The sequence below is a fragment of the Bombus flavifrons genome, chromosome 1 (genome assembly GCF_040668555.2).
Source record: "Bombus flavifrons isolate JBK064 chromosome 1, iyBomFlav1_principal, whole genome shotgun sequence".
Classification (NCBI taxonomy): domain Eukaryota; kingdom Metazoa; phylum Arthropoda; class Insecta; order Hymenoptera; family Apidae; genus Bombus; species Bombus flavifrons.
The window spans coordinates 9,001,767-9,018,978 of record NC_138442.1 but is presented as its reverse complement, the minus strand read 5'-3'; the positions used below and the strand labels follow the sequence as shown (position 1 = coordinate 9,018,978).

The 17,212-nt window shown below is 36.1% G+C and overlaps 1 protein-coding gene across 6 annotated transcripts in view; it reads left to right on the top strand.

The window, feature by feature from the left end:
- LOC138185223 (uncharacterized) overlaps positions 1-17,212 on the top strand; it is a 49,097-nt gene that overhangs the window by 5,071 nt on the left and 26,814 nt on the right. For all 6 annotated transcript variants that reach the window (XM_069124065.1, XM_069124056.1, XM_069124047.1 and 3 more), the window contains one exon: positions 1,829-2,152. In XM_069124065.1, coding sequence (XP_068980166.1) covers positions 2,063-2,152 — 90 coding nt within the window. In that variant the 5' untranslated portion in view covers positions 1,829-2,062. The remainder of the gene's footprint in view (positions 1-1,828; positions 2,153-17,212) is intronic.

Genomic DNA, 17,212 nt, shown 5'->3' with positions numbered 1-17,212 from the left:
CAGGTGATGATAATGTGTGGTGATAGACTATAGAAATAATGTAACATAACGTTACAGACATTATGTATTATATAAAAAAATTCATTTTCGAGAATCATGCAAAACACGAACAAAATTAAAACTGCAATTAGCAGAAACTCGCTAGCTTTTATATAATATTTCAAATATTAACAACTAATATACAAGGCCTTAAACATTTTATTCTTTATTTTCATCTTACAGTCTTGTCTTTTACAGAAGCCTCTCTTAAATATCTTCTATCGCCCTCATCCCAACACCACTTCAAACCAATTCTTCAAAGGAGAATTCTCTAGCTATATAACATCCCATTAATTCAGTTTCTTACTTTTCGCAAACACAAAGCTCCATCTTACCTTCGTTGGTAGTTTCACGCTATCGGTTCACTCTTCCTCCGATGCACGACGAAAGGTAACACTCGAATCGTTTTACGAGCGGCGTTTATTCGCGAATTATTCTACCGAATCATCGATTTTTGTTGGTCCGGCGGTTTCAGCTGTGAATATAGCGAGAACAAGGGGTTAGACCATTGTAAGAAGAGAATAAGGAGCGTTGTATAGTGACGATGGACTTGCTAATGCACCGTTAAGGGGTGTGTTCTAACATTCTTCGGATGATCATAGTGGGTAGAAGGTCAACCATCCGGGAAAAGATTCAATACGAGTCTGGTTCGAATACCTGGGCGTGCGCATGCACCTTGGTATTATATTGAAATTCAGACTCGCTTAGTCTCATTGATGTATCGTTGCTCTTGGAATGTTACTTTGTCTTGCAAAGATTCTTCAATGATGGACAATTTTTCTTATTTCTCGCTCTTGTTTTATGTATTAAGATTAGTGGTAGATTTTTTATTTTTCCAATTACCGACTATTATTATTATTATTATTATTATTACTATTATTATTATTAATATTTACTATATTTAACGCTGTGTATTTTAAAGTTAAAGTCGATGGTTGTAGCGTTATATAAGTTCTTTTTCCTGAGAATGTCGATGCTTACCTAAGCATTTTAGACTGAGAATACAGAGTCCATTAAGGGGAAAAGGAAGATATCTTCGTATGCATTGCCCAAACCACTCAAAGCAGTAAATCGTGTTCTCCACGATATCACGGGGATCCATACATTACTGGCCGAATACCATAGATCAGTATTGATCAAGCTAAGCTTCCAGGCTTCGAGGCTTAGAGATTATTGGTGAGCTGATTCTTGGATAGGTTGGGGTGACCTTGAGATTAATCGATTTTGGATCAACTACAATACATCTAGCTAGTTGAATTAGTATCAAACAGCTTGGATATTTGTAAATTTTATAATAATCTCAGTCTAAGAATGTTCATATTGTAAATTTATCAAGCTTGTGGAAATTTTTGCAAATTTCTCGGAATCTCAGAAATTTGTTTATTCTGTGGTTGATTTTATTGGGAATTTGAGAGCTAGCGAATAAGAGGATTTGCCAACGAGGATTTAGGAATTTAGGAACTTGGCAACTTGGGAACGTAGGAACTTGGTAATTCAATATTTTGGAAGCTTGGCAGTTTTAAACTTTAGAAATTTGGCAAGTTAGTAATTTAAGAATCCGAAATCTCTGGTATTTGAGTACTTTGAATACTTTGGAAAGTCTGAAAGCTTGAAACGTGAATGTTTCAAAATTTTGAGCTCTCAAAGTTTACAAATTCAGAAATTCAAAAGTACAAAGATTCAGAGATTCACAAATCTCCCAAAGCTCTAATAACTGATAATTTGTTAATTCGCTCGTATCTTGATCCAAGAATCTAAATAAATATGATACGTTTGCGAATTTTTTCAGGGTCGACCAACGTATCTCGTTAGTGGAGCGGTCGCTTACTCGCTCGTTGGGATACGCGTGAGAGACGTGTTGGTTGTGGCAGGTCACGAGGAACGGGTCTTAAGATGGCCTACATTATCCGGCCTTATCGGTGAGAGAAGCGGCGTGGCGGTTCTGTCGAGGAAGAAACAAGGAGAGGAGGGCAAAGCACGTGGCGGGAGGAGTGGTCGAGATAATAGCTGGACAGGAAGAAAAATGGGACAGGCTTGGTGTAAGGAGAAGACCACGAAGGCTCAGGACTCCAAGTCCTCTTTGGATCGGGTTTTCGTGCGTTGCATGCATCGGGTATGTGGATAAATATTCTCTCATTTATATTGATCTTTCTTGCTGCATTTATTTATTGGCCAACTGGATGATGCATCTGTGGATGATTTAATTGAACAGAAATATAGGACAGCGATAAAATGAAAAGAACAAAAAAGGGAAATAGAACTATGGAGAAATATTAGCTTTTACTTTCAATTTGTTCTTTTTCTGCATACATATATGAAGATATACAAACTGTACTTTGTAATATATGTGGTCTATTTTAATGATAAATGAAGGATGTAAAAGCGGAACATAGAATATGTGATGTATTATGTTCGTATTTTGTATGTGTAATTTTAATGTGTCTTTGTTCGAAACTTAAAGCAATACTTTATGATTATATTGGTAAAGTTTCAAATCAATCTGAAAATGTATATAGAAGTTATAGGATATTTACTGCGACTACATATTTGGTAAAAAAAATCAATACATTAGTTACGAGTAGCTATCTTAAAAGTATGATAAATATTAAAGATGATTCCACTGACAATGAGTATTGAAACCTATCGATATAATACAGATAATTGAGATGATTTCTGCTAAATATTCATGTACTTGCACCAAATATCTATTTTCTTCTTATTGTATTCTTATATTTTCAAATTTGTTTCAAACTTTGTCAATATGGTCGCATAATAATCGAGTCGCATAACGCAGTTAATGAAATTTCAAAATGTTTCGTATAACATACATAATATATTCATAAAAGTGTTCGTCAACTATCGTGAGCTTCTGTACATCAGCATAGCTCGTTGCAACTTTTTGCCAGCAGGCTGGTCACGTCGCCGCGTGTATATCATCCAACTACGAGGGACCGTCACTCGGTTAATTAGCAATTACACACATATCTGCGTGTCTGGGATTCCAAATTAGAGCGGCGTTCCCGCGTCCGATGCACCATGATAAATCCACGTCACGCGCGTGCACGCGCGGCCGTGCTCGACGTGCGCTCACGATAATCAGTTATTTAAATTCCCGATACCGTGAACCATCCACGGTTATAAACTAGTTTTCGAGTAACCTCTCGTTCCACGATCCACCGTCGACGGATTACCGGACGATAAAGTTATTAAACGCGATAGAAGCTTGCCCATCGTGAATCAACAGCGATCGTGTACTCCGCGTTAACCGAGCAAACGCTCAAGTTTCCACTGTCGAATCAAATTTTCATGGCTCCCTTAAAGTAATACCACCGCCAACGAGACCAGGCGAGCTTCTTCTATTTCGCGTCAGCCGAACCAAACTCGATTAGTCTCAATACGCTCGTGTTTGGAAATTTATTTTCATCAGCGATTGCGATTGGACGTGTAAAATGTGTGAGGGCGATTCTAGTGGTTCGAGGTGGCTACTGAAATTTCTGGCGAAGAGAATTTTGCCGGAAATGCGTCATTATTGTGAGAAGATCTAGAATGGAGATTGTAATAATTATTCTGTAAAAAAGAAGCTGCAGATCGAATATTCTTGGCGTGATTGGATTGCGTTCATATGTCAGAAGCAAAGGGGTAAAAAGTAGAACTGAGTAAGGCTTGGTAAGAAGTAGAATTCTCAGATAGGAATGGAAGATGTGATCGTTGTATCTTAAGTAATTTCGCATCTTGAAGTGTTATTACCATGTATATAAATTTGGTAATATTATTTCTAGAGAGAGAAGTTTTGGACACTTTGAACTCAAGTTCAACTACTATGTCTGGGGATCCTAAAAACTCTACTATATGCATATCTATGGTGACAGAAAAAAGGAAGTTTAAAGAGTAAAACAGGAGAGAAAACGCCGTATATCTACTGTAAAACTGAATTATGATCGACAAGAGAAATGAGCGAATGATATGATTGTATGTTCTACAATAGACGAGCGCTTGGTACAGAGAAAATGTATAACGCAAATTTCATTTATACTCATATACACAATTCTCAGTATAAAAAGTACATAATTCTCCTTAGAATCGACCCAAAATTAAACTGGAATTTAGAAACGAAGCTACTCATTTCAATCGTTATTATTGTTTCCAATATTGTCTCCTGAAAAACGACTGAAAATTCTCCGAAAACAATTCTAAATTTAACTTCTTAACATGTAAAGCGTGAAAACGTTAATTATGGTTATCTTTACATCCGACGATCAGTGCACTTTATACTGTATAATTTACATATTAACGATTAAGATTTTAATTCAGAAATAACGAGCACGTTAACGAACCAATGAGCGTAACGGTCCATCCTTGTTGCATAATCGATCGTAAAACGTATACAACGCACAGTGGATTGGTCGATGTCTGAACAAAAACTGATTATGTAATTATAGCCTGTGTAACGCTTTGATTCGGAGCTCCAAGAAAAAGCATTCGTTTTTCTCTACTTTTTTCTCTTTTCCCTCTCGCATGTATAACGTACCGATGATCATTCTTCCATTATCGATCTATTTCGTTATTTTTCCGATTGCTAGAACGAAATGTCTCTTTCCTCGCGGTGGTTACGTGAAATACAATTCGTGTACGTTTTACACAGTCCAGTGGCTGTTTCACGCGCGACTCGTTTCGATTGAATCGCGTTCCGTTCGCAGTTTCTTTTTGCCGCGAATCGTATGCGTGCACATTGTACCGCGAATAATAATGATAACTCGTTTTTGTCCGCTTTCCCGGATCGATTCTTCCTCGACTCTTTGTTATGAATTAGAACATCCGGCCCTCCAGAGGAATTTTTGAATCAGGATTTTAATTTAGTCCCGTTTCGAATCTACTTCCTTCGTTTACGTAAATATTTGTCCTTCGTTTCGATCGTTCGATCGGAAATTACTTAACAGTTACAAATATTTGTTTGTAATTTATCCGTCTGTTGCTCGACGCAAGATGCGAAATCCACGAAAATATTTTGATATCTGGAGATTTGTAACTATTGTTTATCGATGTGTCTGTGATTTTACAGTTTCTGACCAGAGTAATATCATTCGCTTTATAATTTTACATTATTCTTTTCCAATTCTAAACGCATATATGAAAAGATTCATTTCAATTTCAAATTTCCATGAGTTAACTAATCTCGAAGCAACTATTATCAATTTAGATGGACTTTCTGCACCATTGTTGTTTTCAGCACCATCAAGAAAAATCTGTTCTTCATTGAAATTCATTAACATTTTTATTTATGTTTTATTCATTTTCATAAATGAATAAATAAAACAATGAGAGTACCAGAGTATAGTGGGAACCTGGAAATTGATGATGAGCGAAAACCTTATCGGCAAATGTAAGGAAGCGCACTAACTACGAGGACAATGTGTCTTTTGATCGCGACAGGCAGAATATCTCATCGTTTAAGGTCCACGTAATGCACGCCTCGAGTTACCTACTCGCGATATTTGCTAATTATTTTCCCTTGGAAAACGTTAAACACCCATTACGATAGCATTGTTTGCCTGATATTTCTCCAGCTTTGTTTTACCTCTCTGCGAAACAGGTCGCCGTAATGTTGTACGAGCAGTAAAATAGAAACAAATAAAGCAATTTCCTATTACAGGAGCAAAATGTTATTCTTAGAAAGTGATTCATAAATTTACAGATGTAACACGCCAACGTATAGGTGATTTTTGTTAATTAGAATTTCTAGATTTTTCTGTAAAATAATCGAAAAGAATCGAGAGAAATGAGTCATGTTAATTGGTAAACGACAAGTACTTTGAGTTTTTCTCATATATTTCTACAAATATTTCTACAAATTTTACAAATAATATCTCAATCCTATAATTTATAGTCATACGATTAAGTGATCAAGGTATATTAAATCTAAATAGAGATTTGTTTTAATTATAAAATATTATAATACTTAGCTTCTTTTACTTACGACATTTTATAAATCTTTTGCAACGTTTTACACCTCTAAATTTTAACTTTCAAATAAAAATACACACGAGAAATCCTCCAAATTCCAATCTTACACTCTCTTCACAAATTACTATTCTTCGACTGATCAACCTAAAACACCACACTCAACTGGGTTTGTCCTCAAACAAACACTAAGAAACATTCTTCTGCTATTTACTACGAGAAAGAAAACATTTACAGAAACGAAAGGATCGATCCGGAAGGCAGCTAAATATTTTTCTCGCTGAACAAACAGCGTTAAGCTTAAAATCCTTCTAAGCTGAATAAAGAAAGAGGAAGTAGAAGAGAAAAAAGGAAGGACAAACTATAGAGAATATCGACGAAAAGAGGTGATCTATAGATCGTTGCAACAAGTTGGTTTGGTTATCTGTGAAGGATCAATTAGACGCGAAGCGGTAAGTTGGCGCTGCTAAATGAGAAAACGCGGGCTCGTCAAGGATTTACGATTGCGCAACAACAGACGACCAAGGAGGAAAAATCGAGGTCGGCGCGTGTTTATTGGCCAATTTTTTTCTCTTCTTCGCTCGTGACGCCAAGCAAACTTTGCTAGTTTTTACGCGCGTCACCCCGCTCCCGATGAATTTTCCGCGTTCTCACGTTCCACGCTTCGCATTAATTGTCTCTGGCAAATGTACTTTAAAAGAAGTATGAAATCTTACTTTACTTTCAGCCATGAATTTGATTATTTTTTACACAGTTGGGAATTTTTTCCGCTGCAAGTTGCACTGCCAACTTTCCTTTTCATTCCTTTTTCTTCGAAATGGTACTTGCGAGAGTTACAATGCTTCTTTGTAGAAATAAAAGTGGCAGGTTGCTTTTGAATCTTTTCAACGAGCAACTTGATAATTTCATACATCGACCAACGTATAAAGAGATGCGATTCTACTTAGAAGAAAAACGTAGCTGACATTCGTACGTCCTGTGCATGCGTCTTTTTACTTTATTCAGAGAGTTCAATTCTTCAATTTCGCAATTTAACAATTCAATAGAAATTGTTTCCCTTGTCCGACCTGGAAAGCAACAGAACTCGAAAAAGTCGGAATTTCGAAAGAAACGATACGACAGAGGACAATGTGATTTATCCATTGATAATGTTTAACAGTTTCGCCAAGACTTGATATATCGTGGCTATTATCTTGTTCGCATTTAATTCCCATTATCTCAGCGGAGCACCAGTTCACATTGCTTGAAATATACAAACGTCAATGATCGCTTCCGGCTGCGCCCGTTTCCGGTCCTCGGCTACGTTTTCTTATCGCGGCCGAGATTCGCACCTTGCGTACACACCGATTACGAGTAAGAAATGTCGTACTATGCTTCATACGTTTGCTGATTCACGCTTCTCCATACAGGATGTTTCAGGAATTTTGTGCTAAATTTTTCCGCCACGTATCGCTCGTCGAAACAAGCAAAACAGTAATAAATATAATTAGTAATAATAGTAAATAAATCTTTGAAATATCATTAATAAACTGCGGATTTTTATGCATTTACGGGAAATTTGGGAATATTTTATATAAAATGCAAAAATATATCGAATACCCAAAGCGTAACACTCATTACGATATTTAAGGTAAAATGAATTTCTGCTTAGATTCCATTTTTTTATTATCTGTGATCATAGAGATTCACTGATGAAAATCTTATAATTCCGAAACGTGGATATTCGTCGATATTTGCATCTATTTCTGTTACGTCCTTTTTGCTTATTTCGATGAGCGTTACTTGCCCGTGGATTTTTCTCACTAACTTTCTGAAACATGCTGTATGTATATTCGAACTTCGGCAGGTCGCTTCAGGCAGGTGAAAGAAGAAATGGCAAGTCGAAATTTCTGGTCCCCGGTTGAGGACCTCGTGTTCCACTTTTTCAACTTTGCGTTGGATCGACCAGAGTAGAAGAGTTTATTTTAAAATCCCTCCGAACGATTGTAATTTTTGAATTCCTTAGGGGACTCGGAAGTCTGCTTCAATTGTCGTCTTGGAATCTACGTTTTTTCTTCAATTTTCGAGTTTTATTGACCGTACTGCTGGTATATTTCGATGCTAAAGTCAAGGAAATTTTCTTAGAATTAGAATAGAACGTTCGTTATTTGTTGATGTTTGAGAATCAAATAAGAGTCGCGTAATGGAGCTTTACAAAAATGTGAATGAAATAATTTATGTACCGTTTTGTCAATATGATAAAAGCTTAATGAGAACAATAAATGCTTCATATAAGTACGTTACATAAACTAGAAAAATTTATATTGTTTAAACAAAATTACTTTTTATTCTAACATTGCAAAATACATATACACTTCGATTTCTGCAAAATTTGTTCTCAAAAATCGTAGAATCTGTATGGAAGGAGAAACAGTGTCAGAAGAATCTCTCCTCCCCCCCCCCAAAAAAGAAGAAAAAACCAAATTCTTGCGAAAGAAATTGGTGAAATCTTTTAGCAATTAATCAAACACATTCTGCATCGAACAACGTTTCGTATTTATATTCTCAACGTGTTTTATCGACTTTTCGAATAAACTTCAGAGAAACTCCAGCAGTCAATGTATGGAGAATTAATCACACGATTAAGTGTAACAAGAAACATACAATCTGATTTTATCGCAAACGTTTAAAGACCAAAACTTTCCTATTTGCTTTCTCGACAGCTATGATTTCGCAAAAATAAAACACCAATAAAACACAGAGTGTTTAACCGTAAATCTTCGATTTGAACGATTCACTGACATCATCTCATGATTCACGTTCGATGTTCCTATATCCTTGAGAAATAATATTAGCGGAGAACAGGATCGTGTCCTCGTCACGCTCGCCAAGTCTATCGAGATCCGACCTCTTTCGATTCATTAGCAGAACGTTGATAGGTTCGTATCGCAGTGTCAATTGGGATCGTAAATATTGTTGCTTAACGTTCGACATCTGGCCACCGACTTTGATATCTGTGGAATTATACGAACCATGAATGTCATAATATTTAGAATGTGCACGACAATAATTCGAATCTGATGTTTCTTTGCTGACACTTGTTTGTAGAGCAGCTGGTTCGTGTAAGTATTTGAACACTTAATCGTAGAAAACTTTTATGTTCATATGGCGCGCGCGTGTTTTAGAATTTTACTAACACTGTAACGACTGTCATGATTGTGTTAGTCATATTGCAAACCAATCTTAAGATGTGCGTAGAAATTACAAGATATTTATTGTCCTATTTAGCAAACAACCGGTATACAACACCGGTTTAATATGGTAGACGTATTAATTATGTAAATGTTAAATATGTAATAATAATAAATAAATATGTAATTAATTATGTAAGTGTTTATTAATATAATGGGTAATTGGTTACTTGAAAAGTTTTGTGATTTCTGTCAGATATATACTTGTGCGATAAATGCGTGTTAATTATATAATTGTACAATTGCGAGATAAATCTTTTGTAATTTCTACGTATATTTTCAAATTGGCTTTAAACTGCATCGTAGCGTAAATCGGTAGTGTTAACAGTAAGGAAATTGTTTAAAGGAAATAGCTATTTGACGCGTTGAATAAATGCATAAATTGGATGTGTAGGTTCGAGATGACGTTCTCTGAGTTCGAAAATCATCGATGGGTTTGTCTGTGGCAAAGTCACGTAGTTTCGTTTGAAGTTCAATGACTCGTGGCAAAGCCATCGCACATCACTTTGTACACGATGCCTTTGAAAAGGTATCAGCTAAATCACGTCCAACCTTCCTTCGAATTTCCCTGCGTTTAACTGTTGGCATACGGTAGCTTGCCCCAATTTCCGTTTTATTGATCCCCTGCTGTTCTTTCCGTTCTGCTCTGAACGACGCTTCAAATCTTCCTAAATGCCTTTTAACAATCACCTGCTATTTTCTTCTGAATTTTATTACTTATCGAAGGAAGAAAGAAAGAAAAAAAGAAAGAGAAAAATAGCAAAGATATCGACGTGTTAACTTTTGGCGGATCTGAACAGGAAAGTACAATAAAAGATCTGTTTATGATATCATATTGAGGCATGGAACGTGCGGTGGACCAAAAATGGGCATCACCTACGTTTCTTGGTGGACACGTCAGCGAAAAGTAGGCGACACAGGAATCCTTTCAGGAAAGCGGCGTTGAGATCGTAGGAAATTCGAGGTTGAGAGAAACCGAATTTTGGGGAATCCCATCGAGTAGAATTTTCGGCTAATGATTCAAAATTTATTTTCGTTATTATTACTCGACGAAATTTCTGCTTCAAGTTCTAAAATGTTCTTGTATTTAACGTAAACACAAGATTACTATGATTTAATTACTATGAAGAATTACTGTGATTTAAGCTTTATTATGGACAAAATTGGCGCGTAAATTTTCCCAAACTCTGCATCAACAGGGAAAATAAATCTAACGAATGTAAAACGAAAATAAATCTAACGATGAAACGAACGATAAGTAAACTGCATCGAACGATTAAATGGAATAAAAATGAACACGTGTCTGTCATTGGTTACAAGGGGAAGAAAAAGAAACCCAGTAAAAAACGATCGTTTTCTTGTGAAAGTTTCTTCAGCGTGCACCAGTCTGGCTACTAGTAATATCACGTCGAGCAAGAGTATATACGCTTAATATAGTGAATATCCTTGATATTCCGCGGCAGGAAAATTTCAATGTGCTCGTTGAAACGAGCTTCAACGTAAATAGACGTCACAGTCTGTTCTGCATTAAAAAGATACACCGTTGCGTTCTTCTCGTGCAATAGGAACAGCGTTGCTCACCTCTTCAGAAATACGCGGCGTACGTGTTTACGCAATGCTCGTGTTCGCCGGTAATAAGCGCGAGAAACTTACGACCGATCGTTTTTCTTCCCTTTTCTTCTTCTGTCGCTAACACGCCACTGATACGTCCATTTTTCCTTCAACGTTTTCCAGCTGGGATTTAAAAATGTAGCGAAAAATTCTCGTTTCTCTGTGATGGCTGTATTTTTCAATCTCTTTTAACCTATTAAACGGATCATCTTTTAGTCAGAAGTTTCTATAATCGTGCAATTGAACGTTCTGAAAGATAAATGGATTTCAGATCGATTGATTTTGGTTCCAAATTTTGTAGGTAGAAAATAGACAGAAAATTGTTCGTCTTCTACGGTGCTTATATTGCTTGACCGGAAATTTGCATAATTATGGAATTAGAAGCTGATAAAGACAAATGCATTTCAGATTGCTTTCAAATTTGCATTCCTACATTGCTAATTATTCTTCAGTCATATATAAGTGCAATTTATGCGCAGATGAAACGAAGCTCAGTGGAGACGAAACACAGGTATCGTTAATAACGCGACGAACGCGCGTATCTTTACGATTGTGTCTTGAAAAATGTCCTCCATTTACTTAACATGTTTGTATTGGAATATCTAGTTTATTGATCAAATCCAAGCCATCGAAGAAGAACCCTGACTGATAACGCTCGATGCGTACGAACGATGCGAAATCACTGCCATTTTCTACCAATTCACATGTTCAATATGTTTGTTAACATTGTAACAAATTCACGAAATCACGCGTGTTTTTCTCAACGTGCCTCCAATAATTTCTTTCATTTACTTCATATGTTTCTATATTAATTTTATCGATCATTGATCAACGACGAATCGTGATCATTATATTTGCGATTTCGACGAATGCTTTTCGCGTTGCATTAAATTTTATTTCATTCAAATCGTAACGTGTCTTTACGAAATAACACGCGTGTATTTCTAAAGAAATCTTGAAAATTTTTTCTAATTTTATCGATCAATATCGCAAGGACCAGTCTATGTTCGTTTTGGACGTGAATTAAAATTGCATCAGGAAGTAATGATTCTTTTATTGAGCAAAGATTACGTAAAGCAAGCTTTATATATAGCCGGTAATAGTCTTCTCGCGTCGGCTTAATAATAAAATTGCTTTTCAACCGTCGACAACACGTCACAGTGTTACGTTCTCTATTTGCAACAAGTACGTGACTTGGAACAACAGTGGTTCACCGGAGGAAATGAGATAAATTTGAGACATAAATTCATCGTTTCTATTCAAGGAAGTCTGTCTTATTATTCCAGCAAACAGCATGCTGAATTTGCTCACGTGACAAATGCAATTTACGCGAAGATGTTGATAAATCAGTATTCTTCTAAACACAATTCCATAGTAATTGAATGGTATATTTTCTGGAAATTGGTCGAATCGCCTTGTCGTATTTAATAATAATCCCAAGGAATGGTTTTTAACTGTAAATCTACTGCTAATATCGTTGAATTGTGTTTTTATGCCGTAAAAATTCGACTTTGCCACTTTTATTACATACACGGCACCGGCAATTCATTTCAGACTTTAAGATTCTCATCTTCGTTGTTGCAATTATTAAAACTATGAAATCTCAATTTGACCTCAATTTGATCTGAAATTGAATTCAAATGAAATTTCAACCTTCGAGTTTCTATAAATTTTCAAACTCCACTTGCACCAAATATAAAAGTATCAACTTGAAGCAAACTATCAGAACGATGCAAACTCGATCATCCGCTAACATCATTCTTCCACACTAATCTGATCAACGTTCACAATTCTATTCAAGAAAAAGTTCTATTAGAAATATTCTTAAATATATTAGGTTGATAACTAAGTGATTGCAGATTTTGTCATTAGGTAGTAATTTTAGGTAGTAAATAAGGTAGTTCAATTTTCTTGGTACGTGTCAATTACATTAATTCACCCATTTGAATTGCATTAATTCAAACAATGCTTAGAACATCAATAAGTTCCTACTTTTACTTTATACAATTGGATATATCAAAAAAATAATAATTTTTCTTCCATTTCAATTTTTTTTTCTTTTTAATTGTAACTGATTATAATTCGTAAGATATTAAAATTAGCATTACGAAGAAGCAAGTTACAGTTTACGTTTCTCTCTTGCCGCTAATTCGTACTAAGAATAATATTAATATTTTAGATTTAGCTGGCATAAATGCCCGGATTTTATATAAGGAAACCACAGGTGAGCAGATATCCAGAAAAGATTTTATGTTTCAATTAGCAGATGAACTAGCCGCTGACAGTGAAAAATCACGGATAGAACATAGAGCATCTGAGATCCAAAGTACGTTAAAGAACTCATCTTATTCACGCAAATGGTGTCAGATAGGGTACTGTAATAATAATAAGACCACCACCATTTGCAATCTTTGTAAAAAATATGTATGCGGAAAATGTACGCAGAAGAAAGTTTACGTTTATAAGAAATATGATGAATGATAAATTTTGTATCTAATAATTTCAGTTGTATTTGTATTTTATTTATTCTATTACGCTTATTATTATCTTATTATTATACTTCTTATATTTACTAATGGAAATTTATTTTAATATTCTTGTTACCAAAGGTTTTGGTACTGAATATTCTTCATTATTGTACTTATTGTTATTATTAAAACTGTTATTATATAGTTTTTATGATCTCAGAACATGGAGTTCCTTTTATAAGATAATAATAGAGCAATAAATAACAAAATATTCTACTATTTCGTATTTTTTAAAGATCAGTCATTTTGACTGGCTTTGGTCGAGATAGTTACGTCTCAAATGCCAGTAGTTCTAGTGTTAAACGTAATACGAGTATCACCAGCGGGACGAAAGTTTTTTCGATATGCATCCATGATTTCATGGTTATCGGCCTGTTACTAGGTTGTTTTACAATTTCTTTCGCGCAATAATAATGTTTTACAGGCCAGCGACTTATCGCTTTTGAACGTTCTGTCGTGTAAGTAGTTTTCTCAGGCATCGGCTGGAACGCGAATTCCTTCAAACGCGCCGCCTGAAAGTACTGTCAGTTTTTCAGTTGGAAAACGTGTAGTACCGCGGTGGCTAAAGTAAAACGTGGAATATCGTTGGTGGAATTTGACGTTCGGCATCGAATGTCTGTACAATGCCACGTCTGGAAGAAATAACTCCCATACCACCGGATCGTCAACCATAAACGTCCGACGCTAATTCCGCGGAGCTGCTTATCAATTTTATTGTCCCTTCCTCTATCACCGTCGCGATTTTTCTCGTTTCTTCTATTATATATTATTATTCTTCTATTCTACTAATAATAGTAATTTTGCTCCATTTCATATCGATTTTAAAATATCTTCTTTCGTGAATAGGAAAGAATTTCATTTTCTGACGAAGATACAGCGAACGTTGTAATTGGTAAAATATCAAGACAGTGGATTTTTATCAGAATGTGATATACTTTTTAGCATCGTTGATACGACAAGATCGTAATTTTAATCGTATTTAATCAAACTCCAGGTTAGTAGATTTTTATTAAAATCTGATAACAAGTACAAGTTGCACTCGTGTCTGATAGCAATTTCTGGTAGAAGTATCGAAACAATACGCTTGATTCTGCAGACAACTGACGCTGTAATTTAATCACCGGGATAACTTTCGCATCGGGCAACGTGTCGACTGTAACACGACTTCTCCGAGACGAATTTGCAATGTAAACCGCGCGGAAACGACACGTGTACGATTCCTAGAGGCGCATAAAGCGGTCGATTATGTGGCGCACAGGGTTGCAAGAGAAGTTTTTACAAGCTTTTACTCCTAAATTACTCCCATTATTCACGTGCATTCTGAAAATGATTCTTTGCAATCGAAGATGGATGTTATTTTGTTTGTCCAAGAGAAATCTCACTTTTGAATTTCTTCCCCTCAGGATCTTTATATTTCCCAACAAAATTTCAAACATCTGATTTAACAAATGCCTTATTATAATATAGTAGAATTATTAATCGGAATATTTTGAAAACCCAGAATTTTAGCTGTCTCTGAAGCGTACGAAATATTTCCCCCCACGAAACATTAAAATTACCTTCGTAACATCGGATTAAAGAATTCTCGATGTTTCTTTGCAATCTTTAATAACCAGAAATTACGTATGAAAAGTTTCAACCAGTTCCTATTACACCTTTTTACTTACAATTATCTCTTATTACCAAGAATTCGGCACAGAGCAAAGAAATATCCTACAACCTGTTACTCCGTGAAAATTAACCGGTTCTATCGTCAAAATCATCAAACCATTAAATCTCAAGATACATATTGCACGTACGTAGAACAAGGTAAACTAAAGCAAAGCAAAGAAAATTAGATTAAATTAAATGAAACTAAATTTTCAACATTGGACGAGCGTTTGTAACTCCGTAAAGAACAAAAGCTATTTAGCTTCTGCTGTCAGGACTATACACGATCATTAGGTGAAAATATTTCTAAAAGTCGATCTTTGATACGACGTGGTGTACTGTTAAGATCGACACAGGCAGCGGTTTTCGTGTAATTGTGTTTTCGTGGTCGCGCAGATACAAAGGGGAATTATGCAACTCGTGCAACTCAGCTGCGTGAGTCGTAGTGATTGCACAATTGCTTGCGACAGGATCGTCGAGAGGGATCAAACGCAACTCCATTCTGCCACTGCCTTCCTGTGCACGCGGCTGCAAGTAGAATCTTCCGGTTTCAAACGGGCAAGAGAGGCAATCGAGGAGACATGCTCGGTAGACTGTAGCTTTTTGAAATACGTGTTACAGTTGTTGAACAGCTCTGGAATAGAAAGTGCTTCGTGTGTACTTCGAATTCTGTGGTTCTGCTGTTCTTTGAATTTAGTTCTCGTGTACTTTCAATTGTCCCTTTTTTTTCTCTTCCCAGTGAATTATTTTCGATCTTCGTTATTCGAACTGTAATTTTCCAATTTGACAAATTCATACGTTTTCTAGATGTTTCCTGTTGTATAAGCATTGTCTTTTATTTGCTGAATTCTACAAATCTTCAGGAAATTCTCGCTTGTTAACATCTTACATTTTAGTGTCTACATTTTAAATAAATAACGTAGCAATACATAAACGTCCATATCCATTACTCGATTAATTAAAAATTAATTTAAAGGATACAGTTTGGACGAATTTGACGATGCATTTCACGGGAGTATTATTTCTGTGTGCAACAAAAATTTGTACGAGTTTGTACGAGTAGATCGGAAATTTCATACAAAGTGGAGTTGATGGAACTGTCTCGCGCGATACCTATGCCTTTCTTTCCCGTCCAATAAAATACAATTCGAACGTCGTAATCGCTTCCTTGTCGTTGTAAAGCTGTCAGCTATTGAAAAATATTATCGAATTATCGACTTTCTTTAGAAATATCGAATTATAAATTTCATCGAAAATTAGTCGTATTATAAATCTCATCTGGAAACTTGATGTTAATAACAACAATTCGGCCGTTTCGATTTCGGCCGGCAAGCCGATCGTAAAGTCGATCGTGGCCCATAAAAACGGGAAAGCAGCTCGATAGTTCAGCGTCGACGTTGCGTAAAAGATACGGTTATTGCCGATAGCGCGAGACTTTGAAATATTCAGCCCGACCAGGCTACGCCACGGCATGAATATAATTCCGGGCATTGTCCCGCAAAAATTGATTCCTTCACACGCGTGCGCCAGCCAACTGTGCCTCTGACAAACGTGGAAAAATTAAATCTCCGAGCGACGCTTGTTCCAGGACAGAGAGCTGCACCAAATTAAATTGGACTTACAGGTGGCATTGACGGACACGAACACGGATCATTTAAATTTTAAAGTAGTCCCGTTGTAACTGTCGCGAAATTCCACCACTCCAGCGATTCTCATCTTGCTCGTACGTTTGTAACGTGAAAAATCTAGCGAATTTTCCTCGTCCGGCACTTTTTTTATTTCTGTGTTCTCAATCCATGATTTTGGTAAACTTCGTCCGTAGTTTCTCTCTCTCTGATGTCGAGCCTGATTTTTCAACTGTGATGTTCCTGCTCGGTGTGCTATTCCCAACGATAAGAGAAATATTCCGTAACGTTCGTAGGTTTACCTGAGACACGCGTGTTTCTCCATTTCTTCTTTAGTTGTAGGATTCGCTTGTATTTTTTTTAGAGCGCCTCAGGAAACTTTTACGTGTATGCATCGTGTGTATCGCATAGAACAGTTTGGAATTTCATTATACGAGACGCCAACTATCACGATCGTATCGGTGCAATTTGAAACCTACAACGAAGAGCAGGATATCGTATTAAAATTCTTCGGTTTAATAATAAAGTGACGTTAGAATCAGAAGATAAATAAAAATGTACTTTCGAGAAA